The sequence below is a fragment of the Parasteatoda tepidariorum genome, chromosome 1, assembly GCF_982258835.1.
Source record: "Parasteatoda tepidariorum strain Cologne lab strain chromosome 1, Ptep-v5.0, whole genome shotgun sequence".
NCBI classification, from domain to species: Eukaryota; Metazoa; Arthropoda; class Arachnida; order Araneae; family Theridiidae; genus Parasteatoda; species Parasteatoda tepidariorum.
Window position 1 is genome coordinate 29,538,200 of NC_141755.1, and position 26,728 is coordinate 29,564,927.

General features: G+C 29.5%; 1 protein-coding gene across 1 annotated transcript; it reads right to left on the reverse strand.

Moving 5' to 3' along the window:
- Positions 1 to 280: 280 nt before the first annotated feature.
- On the reverse strand, positions 281 to 7,357 carry LOC122268976 (uncharacterized). The gene is made up of 8 exons (XM_087151526.1): positions 7,285 to 7,357; positions 5,382 to 5,433; positions 4,816 to 4,896; positions 4,154 to 4,237; positions 3,719 to 3,802; positions 2,824 to 2,907; positions 1,722 to 1,832; positions 281 to 962 (listed from the first exon to the last, which is right to left on the reverse strand). The coding sequence occupies exons 1-8, from the start codon at positions 7,355 to 7,357 to the stop codon at positions 806 to 808; spliced, it is 726 nt and encodes a 241-aa protein (XP_087007652.1). The 3' UTR covers positions 281 to 805.
- Positions 7,358 to 26,728: the final 19,371 nt, after the last annotated feature.

A 26,728-nucleotide genomic window follows, 5' to 3' on the forward strand; every position in this document is an offset into this window, starting at 1 on the left:
TTGTTTTAGTACATTTGACTGTTAGTAAACAAACGTGAGGAAAAAAGAATTAATGAAATGAGCTATATGATATAAAATGGACTTCGGCAGTTTCTGGGGTTAGAGAGTAATTAAGGTAGTCTTAGTTTTTATTTTTTTTTGTAAACTGTTCAACTTATTAAATTATTTTAGTACACAAAGCAGTAACATACATTTTTAATAAAAATTAATTTTGATATTCCTAATAATAAGAGTAATACTCGTACAAAAATAATAACGAAGCTTTAAACAGGTTCCATTTATTGCACTCTGTTTAAATTTTACAGGCATACATTCGGTTTTAATAAATAAATAAAGCCCGGTTCGTCCAGTTTGTAGTCTTAAACCAAGCGATATCTAGTTTTGCAGTCACACATTTGGGAAATATCGTCACAGTCAGGAAAATTCACACAATCATATAATGTGTATTTAAAAAGTCACACAATTGTGTATTGTCCATTTTAAGTCACACAATTGTGCATTGTCCATTATAAGTCACACAATTGTGCATAGTCCATTATAAGTCACACGATTGTGCATAGTCCATTATAAGTCACACAATTGTGCATAGTCTATTTTAAGTCACACAATTGTGTATAGTCCATTATAGGTCACACGATTGTGCATAGTCCATTATAAGTCACACAATTGCTCATTGCCTATTTTAAGTCACACAATTGTGCATTGTCCATTTTAATATTCACACAATTGGGCAACGCAGTCTTAGTTAAGAGTCACAGTTGCAGATCATGTCGCTCAGTTTTAAAGTCACACAGTTAAGAAGGAATTACTTCCGCTTGAAACAACCAGAAAATAGGCGTCTCACAAGATTGCGGAAGCTTTTCTTCTCTCTCTTTCTTGCCAATTCTCTTTTCTCTGCAAAATCTGGGTTCTGGGCTAATTTTTCCTCCAGATTTTTTGTCAAAAGAGAAATATCTCCACACCTGTAAGAATTCATTCATTTATTAATTATATAAATTAGCATTTTCATTATAGATACGCATTAATGCCTCAATTTGCATTGTTTGGGTATTAACTTATGGAGTTTTAAAAAGAGGAGATAAATTACTATAAATTAATATTTACTTCCAACAAATGAGCAAATTGGTCTTTTCTTCTATGAAAAAATATTCATAAACATAAATCTCACTTTTCATATGAATGAATATATAAATGACAGACATGAATATGTAAATCTGAATACTTAATATTAAATTATTACAATTATTATATATTCATCGATATGAATAAATAAATATTAACCGCATCAATTTCATATTAAATTAGACAAATCGTAGTCTATGCGTCGATCAACCTTACAAAATAAAGTAAAACAATCGCAATTACTTTATAAAATCAAAACAATAGAAATTTTAGAAAAATATCGTTCTTGGTTTGTCAATATATCAAATACAAACAACGAAAAAATGTAATTTTATTACTTTGACACATAAATAAATAGTGTCAATAATTTTAACAACAATTCTCTTTTTCTGTAAAGTTTTGCATACAATGTCTGTTTATATTACAAGAAAACGTGTTTAGTTACTATTATTATTTAGGTTAGGAGAAGACGTAGAATAAAATAAATATGCTGTAAAATATACTTTTAAAGCACATAGAAAAGCATGATATTAGTGATTTAAATTCCCATTAAAAGAAATGAACTTATTTAAATAAGATCGATAGCAATTAATATATACCTCTTTAATCCAACTACAATGTCCACTGACTCCTTCACTTTATTAGCCTTGGCCAGAATTATCTTTTCCCTCGAATCAATCTCGAAGTAATAATGGCCACTTTTGTCACTACTAAAATTAAAGAAGAAAATTAGTAAAATTAATTTAATATTAAAATGTAGCTACTTTAAGCTAAAATGAGAAGAATTAAAAACTTGAACACATTATTAACTTTTGATTTTCATGAGTTGCGTGACTTTCCTCAAATATGCTAAAATATCTGTTCAGGCATAAGGTTATGAAACCAGATATAAAAATATTTATTTAGATTCATTTCTTGTGACGGAATAGGAACCTTGATTTTCATCAGAGGGAATGTTGCAATTTTAGTCAGTTTATTCAAAAGTTATTCTATGCAAAATATTACTTTTTGTAATTAATTATTATTGCTAAAAACCCAAATACTTTAGACTTTTTTAATTTTTCTTGAAGGCAAATATTTAACAAAATTTCTTTTAAGAAATGCTAAAAGACAAAACGCAGAAATTGAAAGAATTAATTGAATAGCATTTGAAAAATTAAAATTTAAGAATATGAACTCTTTGATACAGCAAAATTTGCAAGAAGTAAAAAACTAACTTTAATGTGTAAAAGCTCTCAGGAGCTCTTTTGATCGAAACAAAACTGATCTATTGAGACCAAGTTATTTAGATTGTAGTTACAATCCCTATTTTGGATAATAAAGTAGATAAATTGATAAAACATTCTTATATAAAAAATATATTTACATTAAACGGAATTGCATTCAATAAATGAAATAAAATTATGAGCTTTTGTGGACAGTAAGAAGGAGTTACACAAAACTAGGTAAGTGTAGAAAATCGGATTTTGAATTTTGGATTAAAATACTGCTAAACAGAAATCTCATGAAAATTGATGCGGAAAATATCCATTCTATTAGAATATGAGTGAAATAGAATGTAGGTTATTTGTTTCTCGAAGAAAGTAATTTTGAGAATTCGAATAAAATTAAATTATGATTCCGGGGCTTAAAAATTTAAATCTGGTGTTTTACCTAATTTAAGACTCTTTTTATGTAAGTTTAAAATATGATTTTAATTACCCAGCTGTAGCAACAATCTCTTTTTCAAGAATCATTTCTGACTCTTCAGGCTCAATATCAGCCTGCAATTCCACCATTTTCTCGCTAAAAATAAAAAAAAGAAATTAGTTCATGGAACAATTACCCCAAGATTATCAAATGCCTTCCCTGTTAAAATGAGTTTCGCAAATGAGTGAAAAAATGCGATAGAAAAAACTCTAAAACATGTGTAATTGACATTGAAATCTCTACCTATAGTGACATGTTCAAAAGAACAGCTCTGAGAACTCTTCTTCATTTACAAATAAACACGGCGGTTAAGTAGAAAAGTGCTGATTACCAATCTAAAGACAATTTTTACACGTGATATAAATTTAAAATGCAGATATGTGCAAGAAATTATTATCAAATTAGATTTTTTCTTCGATTATTTAATCGTTATAAACTAACAAAATTAAAATTTTGTCACATTTGATGATGATGTGACATTTTGCCATGATGCATCAAAATAAATATACATGTTGTTTCTATGTTGCGCATGCCACTTTTCCTTGTATTCAATGCGTGAGATTTAAAATTCGACTATATTTATTTCGTAGTAATTTTGAGAAGTAATTTTTTTCAGCAGTATTTGCCTGAAATATTTACGTATCAAAAAGTAAAATTATTTTTTTTTAAAAACCATTTCATACATTTTCGCTTATGCTTCATATTTATTTTTTGTAATTTATCTTGTTCTCATCAGAACAAATTTTTTTGTTTTGCACTTTTTAAATAAATTGTAAATATATATTTCTATTCATTTCACTACGAAAGTTTGCACAAAAAAGGTAGAATGTGCTCTTAAAAATTACTAAGTGTATAAAATTTTGTTTAAAATAATTAATCTCAATAATATTAAAACTATTTAAGCTACCTATTCTCTATAGCAACATCTTCATCCTCTGTTGAAGATGACTCTTCTGGCTCTATTTCAGCCCTCAACTCAACCAAGTCATCTCTAAAGATAAAAAAATAAAATTATCATATTATCTTGTTAACAAATTAAGCTTAACATATGCTTAACATATGATAGCATGTCTTTTTTTAATAAGAATTAAATCATACTTTTATGAATTTTGTACAACTTATTTCAAAACATTAAGCTCTGATTATCATAAATTATTTCAATTTGCATTTCTTAAAAAGAATTCTACACAATTATTTTCTAAAGTTTCCACGATGAAAATCAGCATGCAAAAGTAACAACATAAATACTATTCAATATATCATATAGAAAATCGCTAAATATTTAAAATCACATCAAAGACAATTACCGCAATAATAATAAAGTAAAAGATAACTAGATTACCTATCCAAAATCTCACCATCTTCATCATTCGTGGAAGATGACTCAGAATGCTCTATTTCTGCACTCAGTTCTTCCATATCATCGCTAAAAGTAAAAAATGAAATTATCACATTATATAGTTACTTCAATTTTAATACATGACTTACATGAACATATTTAATAGTAAAGAATAAAGTAATAAACCTTTTTTTGTGAGAATTTAAGCATTTTTTTTTTGCATTTCCCATTTATGATCGTATAAACCTTTTATATTTACCTATCAAATCAATTAATTAGCAAATTAATTTAATTTGCATAGTTTAAAAGTTTTTTATATGCATGTTTTTTACTAATTCCAATATATATAAATATGTATGCAAAAGTACAGTTCTGCCACGCAATTAAAAAAGAAACATCGTAAGTTATCTACGATAGATTTCCTTGATTTATTTTTCATTCTATTGCTAATAGTATGAATTCTTAAATAAAAATTAAAAACTAATAAACACAATTTATTTTTGACAAAAGTGCCAAATGCAAAAAAATAAAACTTTCGAATTCCTTATCACTTTTTCTTTTCCATGGTATAATTTTGTGTACTAATATGCAACATTGTTCAATATTTAACGTAGTTTAAAATACAAATGTTATGATGTCTTAAAGATAATAACTTTAAATAGTACCTATCATTAGCGTCATCCTCATCAGAAGTCAAATTTGACTCCTCACTCACTATCTCACCCATAACCCCCAGCATTTCGTAGCTGAAACAAAAGAAAGAAAATAATATATTTATCAATTAGATATTTATAGACAGAATACTTAATTATCTCAAGGTGGTCATCTTTCATCAGTTTTTGGCTCAACTCATATTTAAGAAATTATAAAGACTAATTTAATGTCAAGTCAATATTAAAGAAATAAATTTTGTTAAAAACAACTCTTCACATTGCTATCATTCTCATATTAACATTTCATATCGATATTCACATTTGATATTTTCTTCACATGTTCTAAGTACAATATCTAATGCAATATTCTTTTCAAATAATTATATTTAATCTAAATTATTTAAATACGACAGTTTCTTTATACTTTTTCAAAAGGATTTTTTTCTTTGCATTTCTTTCCTTCTTTCTTTTTAATTTATTTATTCGTCTTTTTATTTATTTATGTCTTTAACTTTAAAAAATTACCATTTTTTCCTTAAAGAAATTATATTATTTCACAATCTAAATCAAATACTTACCCATCTGTTCCAGATGAACTACTACTGGTGTCCTCTGCAAGAAATCCAGGCGCTAAAAAAAGATTATTAATTAAATTTTAATTTAGCTTATTTTTGACTATTTTGAATTTGGGTAACAAAAATGTAATAACTGGATAACAACCACAAGTTGAATAATTGTAACTAAATTTTCAAGAACAATTGGAATAATAATAACTGAATAACGTAGCTCATTCTATGAGGAAGAAAAAAACTATTTAATATAGATCTATACAACATTGTCTATACTACATTTAAGAATTGTTGTTTTTAACCAATGTGTAATTGCTTAAAATTAAAAAAGAACCTAAAAAAAAGATTTTACTGAAATGCATAGCAACAAAGTGATCTATCTGAATTTATCCAAAAGTCATGACTCTTTATGAAAACACATACAACAACAATTTTTTTCTAAACATCTTTTAGATGATTTTAATTTAATTTTAAAACTTCCGTTCCACTTGGATAATAATTTAAATGTTTTGTTAATGAATACATTAGAAATACTAGTACTATTCGATTTCGGGGGCCTCAAAAATATCATTTAACTATTAGTAATACCAATCATGCTTATTAATGAATAAGTTATTACTTATATTGTTGTGATATATATTGTAGATATATATACTTGTAGATATATATTGTAGATCGAATAGAAACCGGTTAGTACGACTCGCAAAACGGTATAATAACGAAACATTCCTCAGTTTAAAATACACTTACAATTTACATGAATTAAAATGAACTTAAATACTCTTTTTTATTGTTTAAGGTTTGATTGAAATATGAAGAAATGTGATAAGACTACATAATTAGGTGATAGTTATTATAATTAAAAGCGACAAAATGTCCCTTTAAACTACAATTGCTTATTGCTTTTAGGTACTTAATTTAATTAATGAAATAAAAATGTCTCTTTTAGCTTATAATGCATATAATTTCAAAAGTTTACAACTTTATTTTTCATTAAATAAATCATATTATGTTTTCTTTTTTTAAACAAATAGCATTATTTCTGCAATCAAAAATTCCGAATGAAATGACGGAAATAAGTATTGGTACTTTTGGTGCATTATTCGTAAAACACATGTTACACTAAAGCCCATTTTTACCGTAAAATATTATGCCGTAATTTTACTGTAATATTTATTTAAGAAAAATGATTCCTTATTTAATATAAGTGATTTAGTGATTTTAAGGTAATAATTATTGCAAAAAAATTTTGATCCTTGAGATGTTCCGGAAAAAATGGATTTCATGATAAAAAGTATTGTCGTTCAGATTCTCATGTATTTTACGCATGATACATCCAAAGTGCCGGTACTTTTTACCTAAATTTGATCTGTAATGATTTACAGTGTAGTGCAACATGTTTTGCGATGATGAAAACCTTTATAAAAGTGTATTATCATTTTAATTTCTAATGAAGGAAAAATAAATTGCAGCGTTAAAGAATTATTTTCTTTCTTCAGAATATGAAATAGTTTTAAAATACTTCGGACCATTATAAGTTAATAATATACTTGTGTTTGTACAAATAATAGCAGTTATTTCATATTTTTCTTGTATTATTTCTATTCGAAGTTTTTCATTTTATTTTAATACTTCCGTTTGCAATTTGAGGAAGAATTTTCATACTTTAATTCAATTCAGTTTCAAGGATTTTCAAACTGGATTAAATTAAAACATTTATGCAATGAATGAAATCACAAGTTGTGGAAGTTGGGGATTGTCTCACACAAAATAATACCGACTTCTAATATTGTATATCGCCGCTTCCTGCTTAGTTCCAAAAAGTCTTAAATAGATCCTAATCAAGATTTTTTGATATTTCGAAATTTATCTTTTGCTAAAAATCTATGAAATTAATAGGTTTCATGCTTACGGTAAGGCCTTGGATTTTTTATCAACTCTTTTTGCCAGTGATTAAGCACAGCAAAACGAAAAAGTTCACTCATTTTCACAAATTATAAGTCACTAGTCAAAAAAGACGTTATTCACTTATAAAAGCTCAAATAAGAATGAGGAATCAATATTTTTTGTTACTTTGTTGGTGTGACTAACAATGGTCATTTTCGGCAACAATGTTTAAGAAGAACCATTAAAACAATATACAGAGGAATAAAATTTCATTTAACTCTCTTAAGTATTGTTGTCCTAGAGTTTTTTAAAACAATGAAACGCAACAAAGACTGAAAAGTTCGGAACAGCAATATGCAAATGATATATATTTATATTAAGCTGAAATTTTTAATATCAAGCAAATCAGATTAATCTTTTTTTATATGAAGATTTTTGAATGAGAAAAATGAGAAAAAATCTATTGCAAAAGTAAATTCACATTTCCAATTTATGGCAAAATTATTTCAGTTTAAAACAGGAAAAAAAAGTGATAATTTCAGTGATAAACTCCAAAATCTAAAGTGTTTAAATCATTTATTTGTTATATTTTTGTTCTTTTTTGGTAATGATTTGCACAAAATTCGAGACTTTAAATTATAGTTCTCGCATTTATTAAAAATAGAAAACTGAAAAGTAAATTTAACAGAAAAATGTGTCTTACACCTATGCTTAAGTAAAGATTTCTAATTTTTGATCCATGGTGTGTAGCCTACTAGTTGCCAACAAATTATCTTATTTAGTATATGATAACAATTTAGAAATGATAAATAAAAAAATATTATAAAGACAGTTATTTTAGATGATAACTTGAGTGCAAAATTCATGTTTGATATTTATGAAGAATGTCTGCTTAATGTTTTTATTGAGACCATAGTTAATATATACAGCTATTTATATAATAATAGATAAGTTATTCATATAATAATAGATAGTTAATATAATAGACAAGTTATTTAATTTTGGCCTTAACTGACGCAGATTTACTTCGTAAAACTATCTTAACAATCTGGATTTGTAAAAGCTATTTTGAAGCATGTTAATGTAAGCCAAACAACAACTTCTGCAATGACTTCTTAGAGTGACTAGTGAGATAAAAAAGTGTGTAACTATTAATTTCAGTTATGCTACTTTTTTAAGAACTACTTTTTTTGTCTTTGAATTGCTCCAATATCATTGTTATCATACGACATCAAAATGTATTATGATTCTTAACTTAGTTCAATTTTTTTGTATTTATTGGACATTTTTGGAGTAAAAAAGTTGATGAACCAAAAACGAATCTAATTTGTCAACGAACTTTATTTTCCACAGCAAAGAAAATTTCTACGTATAGGATTTGTATTAACTAGATGATAGCCAAACACAGTAATGCGTGTAAAAGCGTTACACTGTTTAACGCAGTAATCTTGTTTAGAAGTAATTTACTCAAATGAAGATACTTATCCTATCAGCTTTTATATATATATCAGCTTTTCTGGTGGGACAATAGCAAAATGTTAAAATTAAATTGTAAGAATTTCTGCTCTATTTCTAAACCCACAGATGCTATAGAAAATGCAGACTGCAATAAAAAAAAAAACTTTTACCGAAGAACTATCTAGTGTTGCACTAAATATGCAATATTTGGGATGTATTTCAATTACTGTTTAACAAACATTTCGGCTCCGTGGGAGTTAAACGTGGACATTATTTTAGCCATACGAATCAATATTGACTCATTCTTTGAAAGATAAGAAGACTGAATTATTAATAATATTAAAATGAGCAGCAAACTAATACAATATGGTCTAAATTTGCTTTCATATTCTTTTTCAGACTTTGCCAAACTTTTTCAAACTTCAAACACTTTTATGCATGTAGTGATAAAATTAGCTAATTTCAACCCATCGTAAATGTATATCTATGCTTTTTCTAGAATGACTAATAAATATCTTGCACAACTAAATAAATATCTTGGTAAAATTTAAAGGTATGTACGTGAAAAGCTCCAAGAAGCCATTGGATCTTTGTAACCTTACCTAACCTATCCCTACATACTTTTACCATTTTGAATACATGGATTTTCAAATTTGGCAAATATTTATTTTGGAGCAATTTTGACGCATTTTTGCACAATAATGATTTTGTTAGTGGAGATGAAAAGAAAGTATCTTAAATTAATTTTAGCAATTTCTACTCAATACTCATTAGAAATGCTACCACGACAACCGATATGCGAATAAGAAGTCCTAAAAATTAGGTCGGCTATTCAATGTCGGTTATAAAATAAGCAATAGAGCTGCAGAAATTCGGGGGATAGAGCACTCACTTCTCAAAGAAGTTACCCAGGTTCGAACCACAGTGATGTTTGGACGCTACGAATTCTACACTCGGTTCGCACCGACCTCAGTAGTGCTGCAAAATATCCTAAGTGAAATATGTATCATGGTAGTCCCTTTGTCCTCAGGCTTACTGTGGAAGGGTTTCATGGTTTTTCTCATGAATAAAATGCAATTAAATATTTCTAAAACCATACTATATGAAATCTGTGTTGAATTACATATGTTCTAAAATTGTATTGAAACACCTTTTAACCTCAAACTTTTTAACGAAACTGAATCCTTAAGGAGGGACCACTTTAATAGATTGAACCCAGGGGGAGATTGCAATAGTATGTTCGACTTTGTAACGTCTCTATCACCATTAAAAACCACGTTTCACGTATCCTTTGAAATTGACGTGACGTAATTATTGACGAAAACATAATTAATGTTTTTCTGCAAGTTTTTTTAATTTCTTGCCATTTATTTCAATAATTTTTTCTAAAATTTAAATAACTTAGTATTGACAAAAATGTTCAATTCCTTGAAGAGGAATTAGTTTTAAATGTCTTAATAGTTGCTTTAAGTTCTTAAGATTTTAATCTGGAATACATTTTAAATGAGTTAGAATATAAGATCGTACAGCAATCTCGGGGGTTGGGAAGCCTCAGCGAACAGGGGGTGAAGCATACTAGTATTCTGAAGAAAATTTTTTTTATTTTTTTACAAAAAGATCTTTTGTTTCTCATTACATTAACGAGATTGGAGCATTAAACATATAAATTAACATGTTATGAGTCAGAAAAGTTGAGGCATTATTATCTTCTTCAGAAACTCATCAAAGGAATGGTACGCTTGTTATATATCATTAAAGCAGCTTTGGAACTTTTATAATAATTAAAAAACTTAAATGAAAAGAGGAGTTAATTTTAGCTACATTCTTCCAGCCATGATGAATAAAGACACCGTGACAGAATTGATGGAAGTGAAAGTCAAGAAATATTTTTCTTTTCTCTTATCAGGTGCAAAAGGAAAAAGGATGCATTTTCATTATTTTTTTAATCAAAGAATATGAACGCTATAAAGAATGCTAATTTGAAAAAATGGGTGAAACAGAATATTAATAATAATAATAAGACAAGTACGGTGTATGTTTAATGTAAATCAAGCAAATCATTATAGGGACGTGAAAAAAGTTATTTTTTAATTTGCTGCTTCCTGTCATCAGAATAATAAGTGATCATAAATTATTTTACTGTATCATGTCATAATGTGTAATAGGCATGTAATATGTTACTTTTTATGTTTTTGTCAGGAAACTAACTTGTACGATATGACCGTATAGTGCCAGTGAAAGATATTGCTACGAATTTGTAGATGTGTGCATAATTTTGAGAATATTCCTTGGTTTTGGAGTTAAATATATCAGACGGATCTTAAATAAACAGTGCAAATAGAAAATTTGCAAGAAAATCGCGAAATTCTATAGTAATTTAGAGGAAAAATACTGTCTAATGTATTTCTTATGGAGAATTCAGTTTGGCGATATTTTTACCGACTTAGGGATAATCTTGGTGACTTGGCGATACATGACGACCAAATGATAGTTCTGTATATTTCGAGTTTCTAAGCGAAAGGACCATTATTTATAGAATCATGCGAGAATCGTCTAGAATCGTGTCGAAAGTTTCAGGATTGCAACGTCAAGCCGATATAAGTAGGAGCGTGCATCGCTAGAGAGTGTTAGTCTGCTTGTGATTGCAATAGTTTTCTGATCTGCGTGTTCGATGAACCGCCTGATGTTTCAATTCTGCTTACAAATTTTTGGAATCTTAAGGACTGTTTTATTGATCTCTAGTCAGAACGAACCCCTGTTCTCGGTACAGTATAAAATTAGAACAGTTTTTAAAGTTTTAATTTTTTAAAATACATAAAATAGATATTCAAAATGATTTCCTATTGTTTAGGAAGGTTTTGTTGTCTTATAAATAAAATGAAAAAAATTATTTCTAGTAATTCATTATTTTATATTATGATATTATGTCAAATATATTATAATTTATTCAATATCTATTTTAATATACAGGGTGATTCTAAAATTTGGAGGGGAGTTAGGGACATCACAAGGATTAAGAATTGCATAAGAACCCATGGAAGGAATGTCATCGCACGCCGCTAGGGGTGCTTTACTACTTAAGAACTGTTTCTACTTGTGTCTTTGTAAAGATACTTTTATCTAAATTATATTAACTTCTTCTTAATTTTATATTTTCTTTGAATTATTTTCAAAATTTCTTTAAAATAGATATAGTGTAATAAGTTAAACTTAGGATAACTTAGATAAATAAATGTAGGGGAGAGGGAGTATAGTGAGAACTTGAGGCTAAAAGGAACATCTTGAATATCTTTTTTCTATCTAGAAAATCTTCTCCGGGAGATACTGAAATTTGGCAACACTGGTGCATAATCCCCTTACTGGTATATATTTATACGCAATGTGCAGTTGCACATTGTGCATAATTACTTTGTGAATACTCTAGTATAAATTTGTTAAAGAAGATTTTTGAGGTGCATAACTAACTTATCAATTTCCTCTTTACACTTTTATTAGCGCATTTTATTTTCAGAATTTCTACTGAATGTAATAACATGTTATAAATAATACTGTTTCCCCCTATTTCAATATTAACTTTTCCTCTGTATTGTTTTGATTAATCAGTATTGGATATAAAAAAACACAAGTCCTCGTGGAGCTAGTGCAGACACATAGTGATAGGGCTAGAGCAGTGGTTCCCAACCTTTTGTGGACCATCGCCCCCCTCTTGGGGTTGGCTGACACCTATCCCCCTTTCTCTTTTTGCTCTAAAAACCATTCATTGTTGCTTGTGAGCAACCAAACACTGAAAATATGCCATGTTATTTGATTTTAATTTAAATTGTAATGCAAATAAGGAGGCACATTTATCCTGTCATTTTTATTAATCAAAAAAAATTTTGCATCTTTTTTTTTCGTAAATAAATGATATTTAAAACGGAATAATCAAAACAAAAGTGCATTTTTTAAAATTCATATTTCAATGTAATCAAGAAAAAGTTAAAACGTTAACAACTAAAATTTGAGAAAAAAAATGAAGAGGGAGAAAGTACATTTTTACCACTTCAATGACTGCCCTGTGCTTGGTGTATTTCAAGTTAAAGCTTGAATGTCAGGTTTTATACTCGTCAGATTTAAACGCGGGTCTCTTTTGAAACAAATGCCCAACCTATCTCTTTGCTTTGTGAGCAGCTGGAAGACAGAACTAAATTCTCTCTCCACTAAATATGTTGACGGGAACGAGATGAGAAGCGGCTCAGTTTGTTTCCACAATTGTGGATAAGTGTCCATAAGCTTTACCCAAGCTAACTCATAACCGTATTTTTTAAAGACGACTTAAGCCTCACAGTCATACTTCAAATCTAAAAACTCAGTCTACAAAGAGGAAGTGAGCTTATCCACAACTTCAAAAGAGAAAGGATCAAAAATCCTATCCGGAATTTTTAATTTCATCAAACCTTTAAATCTTGATTCCATAACTGATCAAGGTGATCAGTAAAAATTAAGATTTTATTTTCGAGAATCTCGATATCTGCCATTGAATACTTTTTAAGAGTTGTAAATTGCATTAGCTCTTTGCGACCAATGTTTGACTTGTAGATATCAAATTTGGCGATGAATGAAGATATGATTCCCTTAGCCTTGATAATGTTCATTTTATTTCCTTGAAGTTTTACGTTGATTTCCTTCATTTTTTTCAAAACTATGAGTGAGGTACGCAGTTTCCAACTTGCGTTGCTTCAAACTCTTACTTAAAACAGGATCAGTGGTGTCGAGAAACTCAGTAACCGAATCCAGCAATTCGAAGAAACGGCTCAGTTTCCTTTTGAAAGCTATCTCACAGCTGTATGTAGGAGCAGGAATTCGAAATCTTCATCATTTTCACGCCAAAGTTCTCGGAACAAACGGTTATTAGGAGAATTAGCTTTTATTTTATTGATTCCAGAAATAACCAATTTTTCGCAGCCAAAAGTTGACGATGAATGACATAATGAATGGTGAGATAACTTCCGGTACTTCTTTTTTAAGGTGACCCAGAAACCCAGTATGACAACCAGTCATGGTTGGAGCACCATCTGTTGCACAAGCACTTACATTTGTGAGGGGAATTTCTTTTTCCTCAAAATAATCTTTGACTAATTTAAAAATCGACGATCCTTTTGTATCTGTGTGCAAAGTTCTTGTAAACAGTATTTCCTCGTTAATCTCCTTACTCTCATTTATGAATCTCACGTAAGCTAAAACAGCTCTGTTATCTATCACAGTTGATTCATCAATCTGCAACGCAAATTTACCTTCTTTCAGAAATTTGATGAGTTTTGATTCAACGTCAGCGACCATCTCATCAATACGCCTGGAAACAGTATTATTGCTCAGAGGAACAGAGTGACTTAGCAGATTTCCGCCTGCGATACCAAAACGTAAACGATCCTGCACTTGAATTTTTTTCAATTTTTAACTATCATAATTCTTTGCCTACACCAGAACCATAAGTTTCATATATATTTTTAATTTCAATCTCAAATAGATTTTATTATTAATATTATTAGCAATTTTTAACTTTTGAGTACTCGTCGCCCCCTGATCGCCCCCCTACGGATTATCGCCCCCTTGAGAAGCTCTATCGCCCCCTTTGGGGCGATCGCCCCCTGGTTGGGAACCACTGGGCTAGAGTTACTTCCAACTAACTTCGTTAGAGAGTGACGACATATGTGTGACATTCTCTGATTGGTCGAGAACCAAAATTTACTGAAAGAAAGTTTTTCTCGTATGTTTAACATGGAGTCATTTTTATCGAATTCAATAATTTTCGGCACATATTCTTTCCCTTTGTTTTTAAAATTATTCTAAGCTGCCTTCATTGTTAAAAAATCATTTATTTTGTGAAATAATTAGATTTTAAAATTATGATAGCTCTACTTGACACTTTTATCAAGAAATTTATGCTATTATATGCCAAATAAATCATAAATTTTTTGAGAAAATGTTAGTGCAGGTGTAAGTATGGGATTAACCGACAAGTGAGAAAGATGCTCTGGCCTTTCTACAAAAATACAACTCAAGAATCTTTCTGATGCAAGGCCAGCTCCCTGATCCCTACACAGGCCGGTCGGCCAGTTACGAAGTAATTATTTAGATTTATTTTTAATCTTTTTTAAAATGACTGCTGAAATTTTAAACATAAACAATGCTATGAATGCTGTATGCTGTATGAATGCTGTAGTTGTTATGAAAGTTGTCAATATTGGCTAGTCCATTTTTAAGGCAGAGGGGTGAACTTCTAATAGTTTTCCAGCGATACCATCTATGGCCAAGAATTTGACTTCTAACACACACATACGGGACAGCCCATTTCACAGTTCCTCAACATTACCCCAGTTTAGATTTGTTAATGGGAACTCGGATGACTTTGTGTCCCCGATATAGTTAGGGTGCACCCGTCTTCGATCGGTGGGGATCATATTCACGAGCTCTTATACATGGATTCTAACGCCGTACTAATCAGACTGTCCCAACTCACGGACTCTTGTATACAGTTATTAAAATTAAAGCACTTCCGCACGGGCAAAACTAGTGGCAACATTCAGATGGGGAAAATTTGGCTGATATAATTGTTTAAAACTAATTAAGGTCTTCGAATTGGAGCGGGGTGGAGAATTAGAATATTTAAATAAGGTTGTATAGTGCATTCGGATTGGTTACCACTGAAGTTAATATGTTGTACAAGATAATTTTGAAAGGAGACCAAGCTGGTTGCTAGAGATGACTAGTATAGCGAGAAAGCAACAATGATAACTGCAAAAAGAACACTTTGGTTTTGTTACTTGTGTAAATGTAATCTTTGAAATGAAAATGATTATTTATCATTAAATTGCTCAAGATTGAAGTATTTATCAGACATATTGACACTGTAGATGTCAATTATGGTATTCTTCTTTTTTTGGTCCCTGTTACGAACTATTTCAGTATTAACGAAGAACTACATATTTCAATGGACCATGTCAAAATAAAACTTATTGTTACTCAGTGAAGCTATGCCGAAGTTTAGATTGAGTAGAAAGGAACATAAAAAATACGAGGCATACAATTAAAAAAAATAATAAATATGAAAACTGAAACTTACAAATATTATTTATACTAGGAGGCCCAGATTGCGTCCATGACTTTTTTTTACCATGTAAAGATAATTTCATTTAAGTCAAAAATAATTCCTATGAAGAGTTTCGAAATTGTTCATAGCGCAGGCTTGGGTTCATTAATTTAGATCCCGATTCTATTGGGATGCAATTTAAATCTAATTATTTTGCTCGCTAACTACGCAATTTCCTCTCTAATTTCTATTTTTTTTTTTTAAATGCTTCACAAATGTTCTTCGCTGAAAATTTTATTTTGTAATAGAGTGAAATATAAATTCCTCATAAAGTTTTTCTTTAAATTTCGTAATCATAATTTTAATTACGCATGTTTTAAACGTTTATTTAAAGCTGATAATAAAAGTATTAAATGTAAATTATTTATTATAAGTAAAGTAAAGCATTCCCAGAACAACCATTTAAGGGTGGACAATTTCGAAAACAACGACATGATTGTTGCAATGCGGTGAGCACTGCGCATTGGCTACCTTTACTTCCCAGACAAGCTGTTATATGTTGATCTAAAGTTGGTTCGAACAGCTACAGGGGATCGAACACCAGTTTTTTTCACAATTACAGTTTAGTGCCTTAATTACTGAACTATTGCGGCTCATTTATTGTAAATAATAAATTTAGATACCAATTTAAAAATGTTGAGTCATAAGTCGACATTGAATTAATTTTTATTAAAGAAACACCACTTTAGTCTTAAGGCCTTGAGTTTGAAATAATAAGGAAAATCAGAAATGTAATAATAACATAGAACACTAAAAAAGGATGTAATGCCTCTTTATTAGAGATAAAGAAATATTGTATGTAATCAGCACTTTTATAATTTTTATTACTTTTATTCTGATACCAATCAAAGAAATGTGGGAAAACTTTATGAGAGAAAAGTGGATAATACCATATGATTTTCTGAACAGTAAGAGAAACATTTTTACACCATTGCATTTAAGAAAAAAAATTAAGATTTGAAAGTGTAATTTACTTATTCATATTTGTGTTTTGAGGAATTTAATAAAAAAATAAAGAATGTTTGCAATCAAATTCTTTCTCTGCTAATAATGTTCGTATCATTAAACAAATAAAGATTTCTTCATTACTTTAACGGGAAACATTAACGGAACCATTTCTTCTACAATTGCATGCTTTAAAAATTTTTTTGTTCATTTTCTTTCTTTTCTAATGAGCTATTTTAAGAAAAGATTTCTAAAAGCTTATATAAATTCTTCTTTGCTTGTAAAAAAAATAAACCCAGGAATTCTTAACTACTTATTTGGGGAGTAAATCTAACAATGCAACAATGATTAAAATCTGATTACAATGGTTTTAGCATAAACGTACGAAAGATGATTAAAATCTTTTTAAAATACGGTTAAAAACACCTGCTTACACCAAAAGAATTAATGTAAATGTCAAAGATTGTTTCTTTCTTACAGTTATATGCTTAATGCTGAACGAATGTTTAATATTTTAATTGCAATTCTAATTAAAATAATTCAGATTAGCAAATGAAGCGAAATTATATTCTGAACAAAAAAAATTCCAACCTTCTTATTACTTCAAATTTAAAGTAGTTCTGGATTTTTTGTATTTTTTACAGAATTTTTTTTGCTTATGTTTAGAGTAATATTTAACTGTTTTATGTGATGTTTTTTTTTAATAAGCTTTTTGTTTCTTTTTGAGCAATTTGTTGAAAGTAAGTAATTATCCAACCAGTATTTTTTATATTAATGCTTTGGTTTTAAAATATTTTAGAGCATTCAAATTTTTTTAGTGATTTCCTCATTTATTAAGAAGAAGTAAGTAATTAAAATAGAATGATTTCAATTAAAAAAATACGCGGCAAAAATAGTAAATATTTCAACAAAGATTTATTGCGTGTTTTTGAATAATTCGTTAAAGTTAAATATGAATGATTGAAATAAAAAACACAAGTGATATAAATAGTAAATACTTAAGCAACAACTCATTACTCGTTTCTGATCAAATTGTTAAATATTATTATTTAAATTTTTTTTTCATGTGAATTATTTAATTGGTTTTTAAAGAAACCCTAAGGGTACTTAAATATTTGTTAGTATTAAGTGTAATTAATTTTTTTGTTCGTAATAAGATTATTTAAATTTTTTTAATAACAATTTATTAACATAATATTATTTAAATTTTTTCATATATTTCAATGTATAGTTATTTATTTCATAGGTATGGAGCTACCACTCGGTGTGGTGGACTTAGTCCTCTTTTGGGGTACGATTATCCTAACTAAAAGCTGCGTATCGATTTGCATTTTCCGATCATGTTTTCTCTCGAGAATCTGAACACCAAAAATAGTAGCAGCTACTTTACACCAAAGAGATGGTTCCCTGAGTGTTCCACTTCACCAAAGACAAAGATAGTTCCTGTGGTAGTGGAACACCTAGAATGTTCTTTTACACTACTTGGTGCAAAGTAGCCGCCCTTATGTTTGTTAATCAGTAGCACTAAAATTTACAATTACAGTAAAATATGATACACACAAGAATCAGTAAAGTTACTTTTAAGATAACTAAAGCAAGATTCATAAATTTAGGATGCATACACACTATATTTCCTAAAATAAAATTAGTTTGTGAATCAAGCGTGTTGCAGCACAAACAGAATATTAATATGAAATCAAACAAAACAGAAGTGAATCGAAGTTAAATATTATAAAAATATTTTCTACAATAGAGAGATTTAGACAAATCTTAGGAGAGCATAAATATCATTATCCTACAAGTAAAAACATCAATGCATTTTATAACAGTTTTTATGAGCAACTTGTCAAATCAGTCCAATAAGAAGAGTAAAATTATTTGGCGAACAATAGATCGTAATTAATATATAAAGTAATATGTTTTAAAAATGTTGAGATGATGAAAAAAATTGTGCACTTAACGATTCAAGATTGTTTCGACTATTAATAAATAAAATAATAATAACTAAAATGTATATTTAGCCTGGAATTATCTTTAGATAAACAAATTTTGCAATTATGTGCAAAAATCTTAAAATTCGCTTAAAAAGTTCTCAAGATATGGCGAACATAAAGTAAAATTAACATTAAGAGACTCCAAATTAGGGACCAAACTTAGGTACTTAAAATTAAAGATCGGTCTCCTGACCAAATTATTGGGACCTAGTTTGGGACCTGCAAATTACCTCCAATATATTTTTGGGGTCAGAAATCTGTTTCCGGCAAAAAAAAAATTATATTTATTAAGAGAAAGTACGTGTTTTTGTGCCCAATTTAATAACTTAATTTCCAGAACGTGAAGATCTGATCATTATATCAAAAGTTATTCTGGGTGGTCCCTTTAAATTTTTCGAACAATACAATAAGTAATTTGGCGATACACAATTTTTGATGAAACACCAACTTTAATAAATGGTTACACATTTTTACAAGTTACTGAAGTTGATCGATGCTACATAATTAAATAGCTGGAACTATCAGTATGAACATAAAATGATAGCAAGAAAAGAATTCAAAAAGCAACTTACATCTATAAAGAGGAACCAGTCTTTTATTATTATTATTATTATCCGAAATATAGTTGAAAAATTACGATTTGAGAATTAATAGGTCATTTTAAGAGATATTCTTCGTTTAGTTCTAATCCAGTTTAAATAATGATATTTGCAAGTTTTTCTAACCAGATTAATGTATTTGAAATGACATCTTAAAAATAAATCTTTTCTCGAAAGTGTCCTTCAAAAACTGAATATTTTGAAAGAGATATTCTAATATTTAAAAAAAACTCCATCGTTCATTATTTTTTTAGTATTTTTTCTATGTGTAGGTACATAAATGTGAAAAAGGAATATATAGTATTTTGAAGGAAAAAAGAGTGCACATGTTTTCATTGAGAACTATCAATTTTTATTATGCATAATTTGATCCGGAATTTTTTATAGTGTAAGAGATATTTAATATTAAAATAAGTTTACAATTTTTTCTTCTTAAAAGAATTTTTATGGATTCATCAGAACCATAGGAGAGACCAGAGCCATTGTCACAAAACTAATTTACGAATCAATTAATTCCTGTATTAAGATACACAATAAAATCATTAAGCTAAGATAGATTAGTTGATTGTCTGAGATAGCCTAGTTGGCAGGGCGCTGGACTCACGTTTGCGAGAACCGGAGTTCAAATCAAGCCGACCGAAGACTCACTATGTAGTAAATGGTGACTGGTGCACGTTGGATCAGCCGGGTCACAAAGTCCCCTATGTTCCCATACTAAATCAATACCTCTGGGATTACTAAATGGGATATTAATAGTTCTCTGGTTCAGGTGAAAATTACGATCTGTGGTCGAATGAATGGATGTATGAATGGGTCCTCCCTAAAAACGGGTGTGATGTATGGGTGTCACAGAAATCAAATTCTTGGCCATAGATGGCACCACTAGAAAACAAAAACAATCACACCCCCTCTGACTTAATGGCTGACGACAACAGCAACAGCAACAGATTAGTTGATTAAAAAATCTACGAAGTACAAACTATCATTTCTCATGACTTAGAAATTTCATTTTAGTAATTCGTTATTTTTGACAACCATTTAGTCATAAAATTATGTGATTTTTGACGAAACGTGGAATTTTCAAATATTTTGCGAATTTGTTTCGTCGCTTATATGACATCACCTTCTGGGAGTTCTTCCGCATTTTTTTCCGATTTTTAAAACTGCTCGACAAGATGGTTTAGGGGTTGGTGCACTCACTCATCAAGCAAGAGTTTCAGGTTTGATTCCTGGACATGTCTGAATACTTATTCACTAATATTATTTTAATTTATGCAGCATTTCATATTAAATTACGTTAAGTAACATTACACATTTCTTTGAAGGAATTCGTATCCTCAAACCATTGAAGATAGCAATTTTTTTAATATTTGTTTCAAATAAATTGATTTTTTAAAAAATATTTTCGTACATAAGCTTATTAGAAATAAAATAAATTTAGAAATGTCTAGTAGCTTTAATTATGTCAATTGTTCTTAAAAGGAATTAATTTTTTCCTTTTGCAACGAACTCTAATTGATGTTTTAAAATAGTTTAAGAAATTAAAAAAAAAAGTAGTAAAAATGTATTGTAAGAACCTGCATAATTTTTCATGTTAAGTAAGTTCTCTTTTATATTTTTTAATAAACGTGATTCTCTCGCTACTGTTATTATAAAACTTTTTTTTATGTCCTCATAATTGTGTAAAACGTTTGGAAAAGCGAAATTTTTTTTTTGTTTTTAAGTAATAAAATTTACAATAAGTTAAAGGTTGAAAGCACTGAAAATAATTAAAAGATTGTTAAAGTGTTCCTTAAGCAATCACTTGAAAGAAAGACACTTTAAAAATGCTTAAGAACTGTTAGAAGCGGAAAAAAAGCAAATTTTTAAGAGACTGCATGATTTACTTGGTAAACGTAAATTTAATAATACGTGCTGCTTTTTAAAATGTACCTTGTTCCACTTTAAAATAACTACGAAAGCGTTTATGCAAATGAAATGGGTTTTTGCTTAATTATGTTGCACAAAGTTAATCTCACCTTTGTCTGCTTTTTTCTTAATTAATTTAAAGTATGTTCCGATAAAAGGAAAAAGTACTTAATTTACTACTGAACTACTGAACTAAACTACTGAACTGCTGAACTTAACTTAACTACTTAAACTACTGAAATATGCGTAAAATAAATGTTTTAAAATTTGTTTTAGAAGCATAAAGCAGCTTGGAGTAATACATATACATACACACCCATATATATATATATATATATATATATATATATATATATATATATATATATATATATATATATATATATATATATATATATATATATATATATATATATATATATATATATATATATATATATGTATGTATTAGTTCATTTATGTCGCACTAGAGCTGCGCGATGGGCTATGGACGACAGTCTGGGAAACACCCCTGAGGATAATCCGAAGATACCATCACAATTTTGATCCTCTGCAGAGGGGGTGGCACCCTCGCTTCGTAAGTCCGACGACCTGCGCGTGAAGTCGAGCACTTTACGGTAGAATAGCTTAACGAGGACCAATACCTTACACCCTCGGTCCCTACGCAGACTGATCCAAGTGGACACCTACCCGCACACTGACCGTAGGCAGTGATGCTTGACTTCGGTGATCTGCAGGGAACCATGTCTTGACGATCAGTCCACTGCGGGACATATATATATATATATATATATATATATATATATATATATATATATATATATATATATATATATATATATATATATATATATATATATATATATATATATATATATATATATATATATATATATATATATATATATATATATATATATATATATATATATATATATATATACAGTGGGTGATCGGTTAACGAACAAATCGGTTAACGATCACTTTCACGAAAGATTTTTGTGTTCGGTTAACGAACACATATTCGGATAACGAATACTTTCAAGAAAGATTTTTTGTGTTTGGACAACGAACACATGTTCGGATAATGAACAAAATGAATTCTAACGAACACTTCTCGGCCTGAAAAAGAAGTACTATTAAACCTTTGTTATCATTTTCATACAAAATAAGATCACTGAAAGGAGAAATGTTTAAAGCATGTTTAGTATTGATAATTACTAAATGAAACTTGAATTAACAATGAATTTAAATTTAAAGGTCATTCAATAATTATTATTATAAAGCTTAAAACACTTCTCGTTTACCACTCTGAGAATCTCAGAGCATTAAAAAAAATTCCATAATTAAGAACAAACTGCCAGTAATGTGGAGATCGAATCAGAGGGCATGGGTCACGCAGTATCTTTTCAAAGAATGGCTATTTGAAGCTTGTGCCCCGAGCATCAAGGACAACCATGATACCAATGACTTGCCATTGAAAGCACTGCTGCTATTGGACAATGCACCAGGACATCCAAAAGATCTTGAAGATAATTTGTTGACAGACTTTCCCTGGCTGACAGTTCAGTTTTTACCTCCGAATACGACTTCGCTGATTCAGCCGATGGATCTGGAAGTTATTGCGGCTTTCAAGAAATTGTACACTCGCGCGCTGTTTCGTCGGTGTTTTGAAGCAAGCCAATTCTCCTCAACAATGACTTCAAAAAAGTTTAGGAAAGAAAAATTTGGCATTCTTGAAGCTATTCGTATCATTCAAAAGGCGTGGTCAGAAGTCACACAGCGACAGTTGATTTCTGCTTGGTGGAAGCTGTGTCCATCCTTCGTTATCAAGGTGACGGAGGTGTGATCAGGGAGACACCCTTGAAATTATGGATGAAATTTTGACAACTGCTAGAGATCTGGAATTGGAGGTGAACGAGGATGACATAGAAGAGCTCATAATGGGACATGTAGATTAACTGACGACAGAAGAACTCCAAGAAATTTTGAATGAAGAACACCAAGAAACACAGCGAAATGTGTCTCCTTCTGAACAAAAGGAAGACGAAAGAGGATACCAATGCCGACAACTGCCGTTAAAGATCTTTTGAAAAAGTAGGAGGATGTCAGAGCAATGGTCTTAGAATGGCACCCAAACTAAGCTGATGTCAGTAGGGTTGGGGATTTTTACAACGACAATGCTATTAATTACTTCCGGAAAATCCTGAAAGAGAGAGAAAAGCAATCGACATTGGACATGTTCTTCAACGCCCCATAGCAAAAAATGAAAAGGACTGATTAATATGCAAGACTATATGTATGTATTATTTTTTAAAAAACTTAATAAGAAATTATACATTTTTTTTAATTTAATTTTTAGGGTCTCCAGAACGAATGAATCGATTTCACATAGAAGTCTATGGTGAATCGATGATCGGTTAACGAACAATTCGGATAGCGAACATGGTCTTGGAACGGATTATGTTCGTTAACCGATAACCCACTGTATATATATATATATATATATATATATATATATATATATATATATATATATATATATATATATATATATATATATATATATATATATATATATATATATATATATATATATATATATATATATATATATATATATAATGTAATTTAAAAGAATTATATATTAAAAATAATCCATAATTATAGCTTATATCTAACTGTCAAACACGAAAACATTTAAAACTTTTCCCTAAAAGAAAGTAATAATGTTGATCTCTATCTATCCACCAGCACGATATGTTATCATTTTTAGCCCTCCGGCCCTTACTTTAATAAAATTATTATTTCTCCAAGTCCCTGTATCTTTTTGAATGAACAACGGCCACACTACGAATTTACAATTTTAATGCCTTCTAAGCGTAACATATATATAGTAATAAGTACACATTATCTAATCGCAAAATTCAATAAATTTTATAAGCTTTGTACATAGCAAACTTTTGTAAAAACTTTTCTTTGTGCAATTAAAATTATTTAAAGACACACGCAAAATCACGTGAGAGAAACTGTTGAAATAAATTTCATCGAATTACTTCGATAACCATATTTTTATATTGTTGGGAATTTTCTAAAAAAATAAAGCTGTTAGAGACAACCAGTACAGGTGTGGAAAAGAAAGAAAACTTACATCTACAAAGGTTCAGCAATTGAAAAATGAAGCTTATCCTGAGAGCAGGCAGACTGTGTGTAACGAATTAATCTGTTCACATAAGAGCATTGAAAGTGAATGTAAAGGGAATCCAAGACGGATGCGAGTCAATGCGAGTTTCAATTGCAAAAAGGTGACTGAACTAGTTTTTACCTATTTTAAACTAAGTGTTGCTTTGATGTATCGTGATGAATCAGATGCGTTTTCCTCTTATAATTTTATCAACTGCAGTAATGAAATCATGAGGTCATGACGTTTGCTTGTCCTGACTCAATCACATACTGATACACAATGTACTAATACACAGTCACCATTAAAAAAATTAATTATTTTTCATAAGTTGTGAATGGTTGGTCGGATTTTCAATTTGTAAAGTGTAAGTACGCAAATTATTTTATCAGTTAACTGTAACCTCAGCGGAATTTTCTTATTTTGACTCAAAAACGTTTAAAGAAGCATGCATACTGGATCATACATATAAACATACATACATTTGTTGAGGACAAAATAATGGAAAAACTTCTATACTAACTTATTTTTTGTTCATATTTCTCCAGAAAACATTTTTAGAAGTGTTTAAATGAACTAACTTAACTAAAACTACTTAGAATTATTAGAATATTTTAAGATTTTCAAGATGTTTGAATCAAACTTTTTCATAAGTTATCAAATACGATTCTATAAAAAGTGTCGAAAAAAACTTAAAATGTTTCCTGGCCATTCGCGGTGGGAAGAAATTATTCTTGCGCATTTAATGTTTTGAAAAAATATTTTTATTATTAATTAAAAATTACTCTGAACATTTTGCTTAATCATATTGAATTTTTCAGCAGTTATAGAAAGAAAAAATTCGTAAATCAATTTTCATTTTTTTTCTTTGTTTTCGATAGAAATGTCCATATCTTCATGAATATTTAAGCTAGGTTCACGAAATTCTGTGTAGTTATTGCATGTATATGACCAACTTCATTGAGCATTAACAAGCTTTTCACTATATCATGCTTCTTCGTCCGTAATTTGTTGTCGGTCCCTCACGTCCTTAAAAGCTTTAAACTTTATTGATATGTATGAGAAATTGTATGACCTAAATATTTCCAAAATCTTAAAACAATTCTCTAAGCATTTCTTGAGAAGTATTAAAGCTTTAATTACTATAGAAGTGTTTCCATTATCTTGCCCAACCCCTGTTTTATATTTTTTATTGCATTCGGTACAGCTTGTGAAAGTAATCCTTGAAACCGAATTTCATTAAATTCTTAGAAGAGTCTGAAAAAACAAAGGCTTTAAAATGGAATGTCGCCAATATTCGGTTTTAGTAGAGATTTACAAGGCATCATTCGGGAATTGCGTTGTCTTAAACTTCATTGCGTAAACTTACTATTTTGTAAAGTGAAGTAAAAATAACCCTAAACTTTTTTAAAAAATAAATAAAAAGTGGTAGCAAGATATTTTTAAAGTTATTCATTGCGTAAATGGATCATTTGGCGTGGTGATGTAAATCTCACCCAAAATTAATAAATTAAATAAAAAGTGGTAGTAAGAACTATATTTCTCAAATGAAAACTAGGAAAATAAGTATTTTCTTTTCTTTTTATCGGTTTAGCTGTATCAAAATGCTCCGTGTCTGATCCTATTTCATTAAATTAGGAGTTTTATTATTGTGTTATTTTCTTTCAATTCTCATTATTAACGGACATTTCCGTTTATTGCAACATTAGTTTTTTCCTCACACTAATCCGTTGTAAACCAACGAAAACTTATCCTCCATACATGTTTGTCTTCTTTAAAATAGATTGTACAAAAATACATTATGTGCCAAAACACAACGGCTTTTTTCGAGGGCTGCTAATTTCATTTTGCGAAATAAGAGTTAATTTTATTCACTGAATGATAGTTTTCTTTTGTTGTCAGAATTCTCAAATAGTTCAATTAGAGTCCTGGTATCTCTAAAAGGGTGTCGGCTGTGCAACGATGGCTACAGAATATAAAATAAAATAGTTCAATTAGAGCATGGTGGCTCAGGGGATAGAGCACTTGCCTCCCAATGAGATAACCCGGGTTTGAATACCAGTGATCGATGGTCAATAAGAAATCCGCAAACGGTTCGCACCGACCACAGTGCTGACTTAAAATATCCTCAGTGGTAGTCAAATCATGGGTTAGACTCCCCTTGCCTTGAGGCTAACTGTGGGGGGAGGGGTTCACGGTATTCCTCTCCATGTAACACAAATACGGGTTAGTTCCATAAAAAAGTCCTCTATGAA

What these genes read in the sequence shown, in the direction of transcription:
- LOC122268976 (XM_087151526.1), bottom strand. Translation starts at nt 7,357, where the DNA reads ATGAGTGAACTTTTTCGTTTTGCTGTGCTTAATCACTGGCAAAAAGAG. An exon ending in GATGGTGAGATTTTGGATAG is followed by an intron (nt 3,803 to 4,153) that starts GTAATCTAGTTA and finishes TTTTATCTTTAG; the next exon opens with AGATGACTTGGTTGAGTTGA. An exon ending in ATTGTAGTTGGATTAAAGAG is followed by an intron (nt 963 to 1,721) that starts GTATATATTAAT and finishes GAATTCTTACAG; the next exon opens with GTGTGGAGATATTTCTCTTT.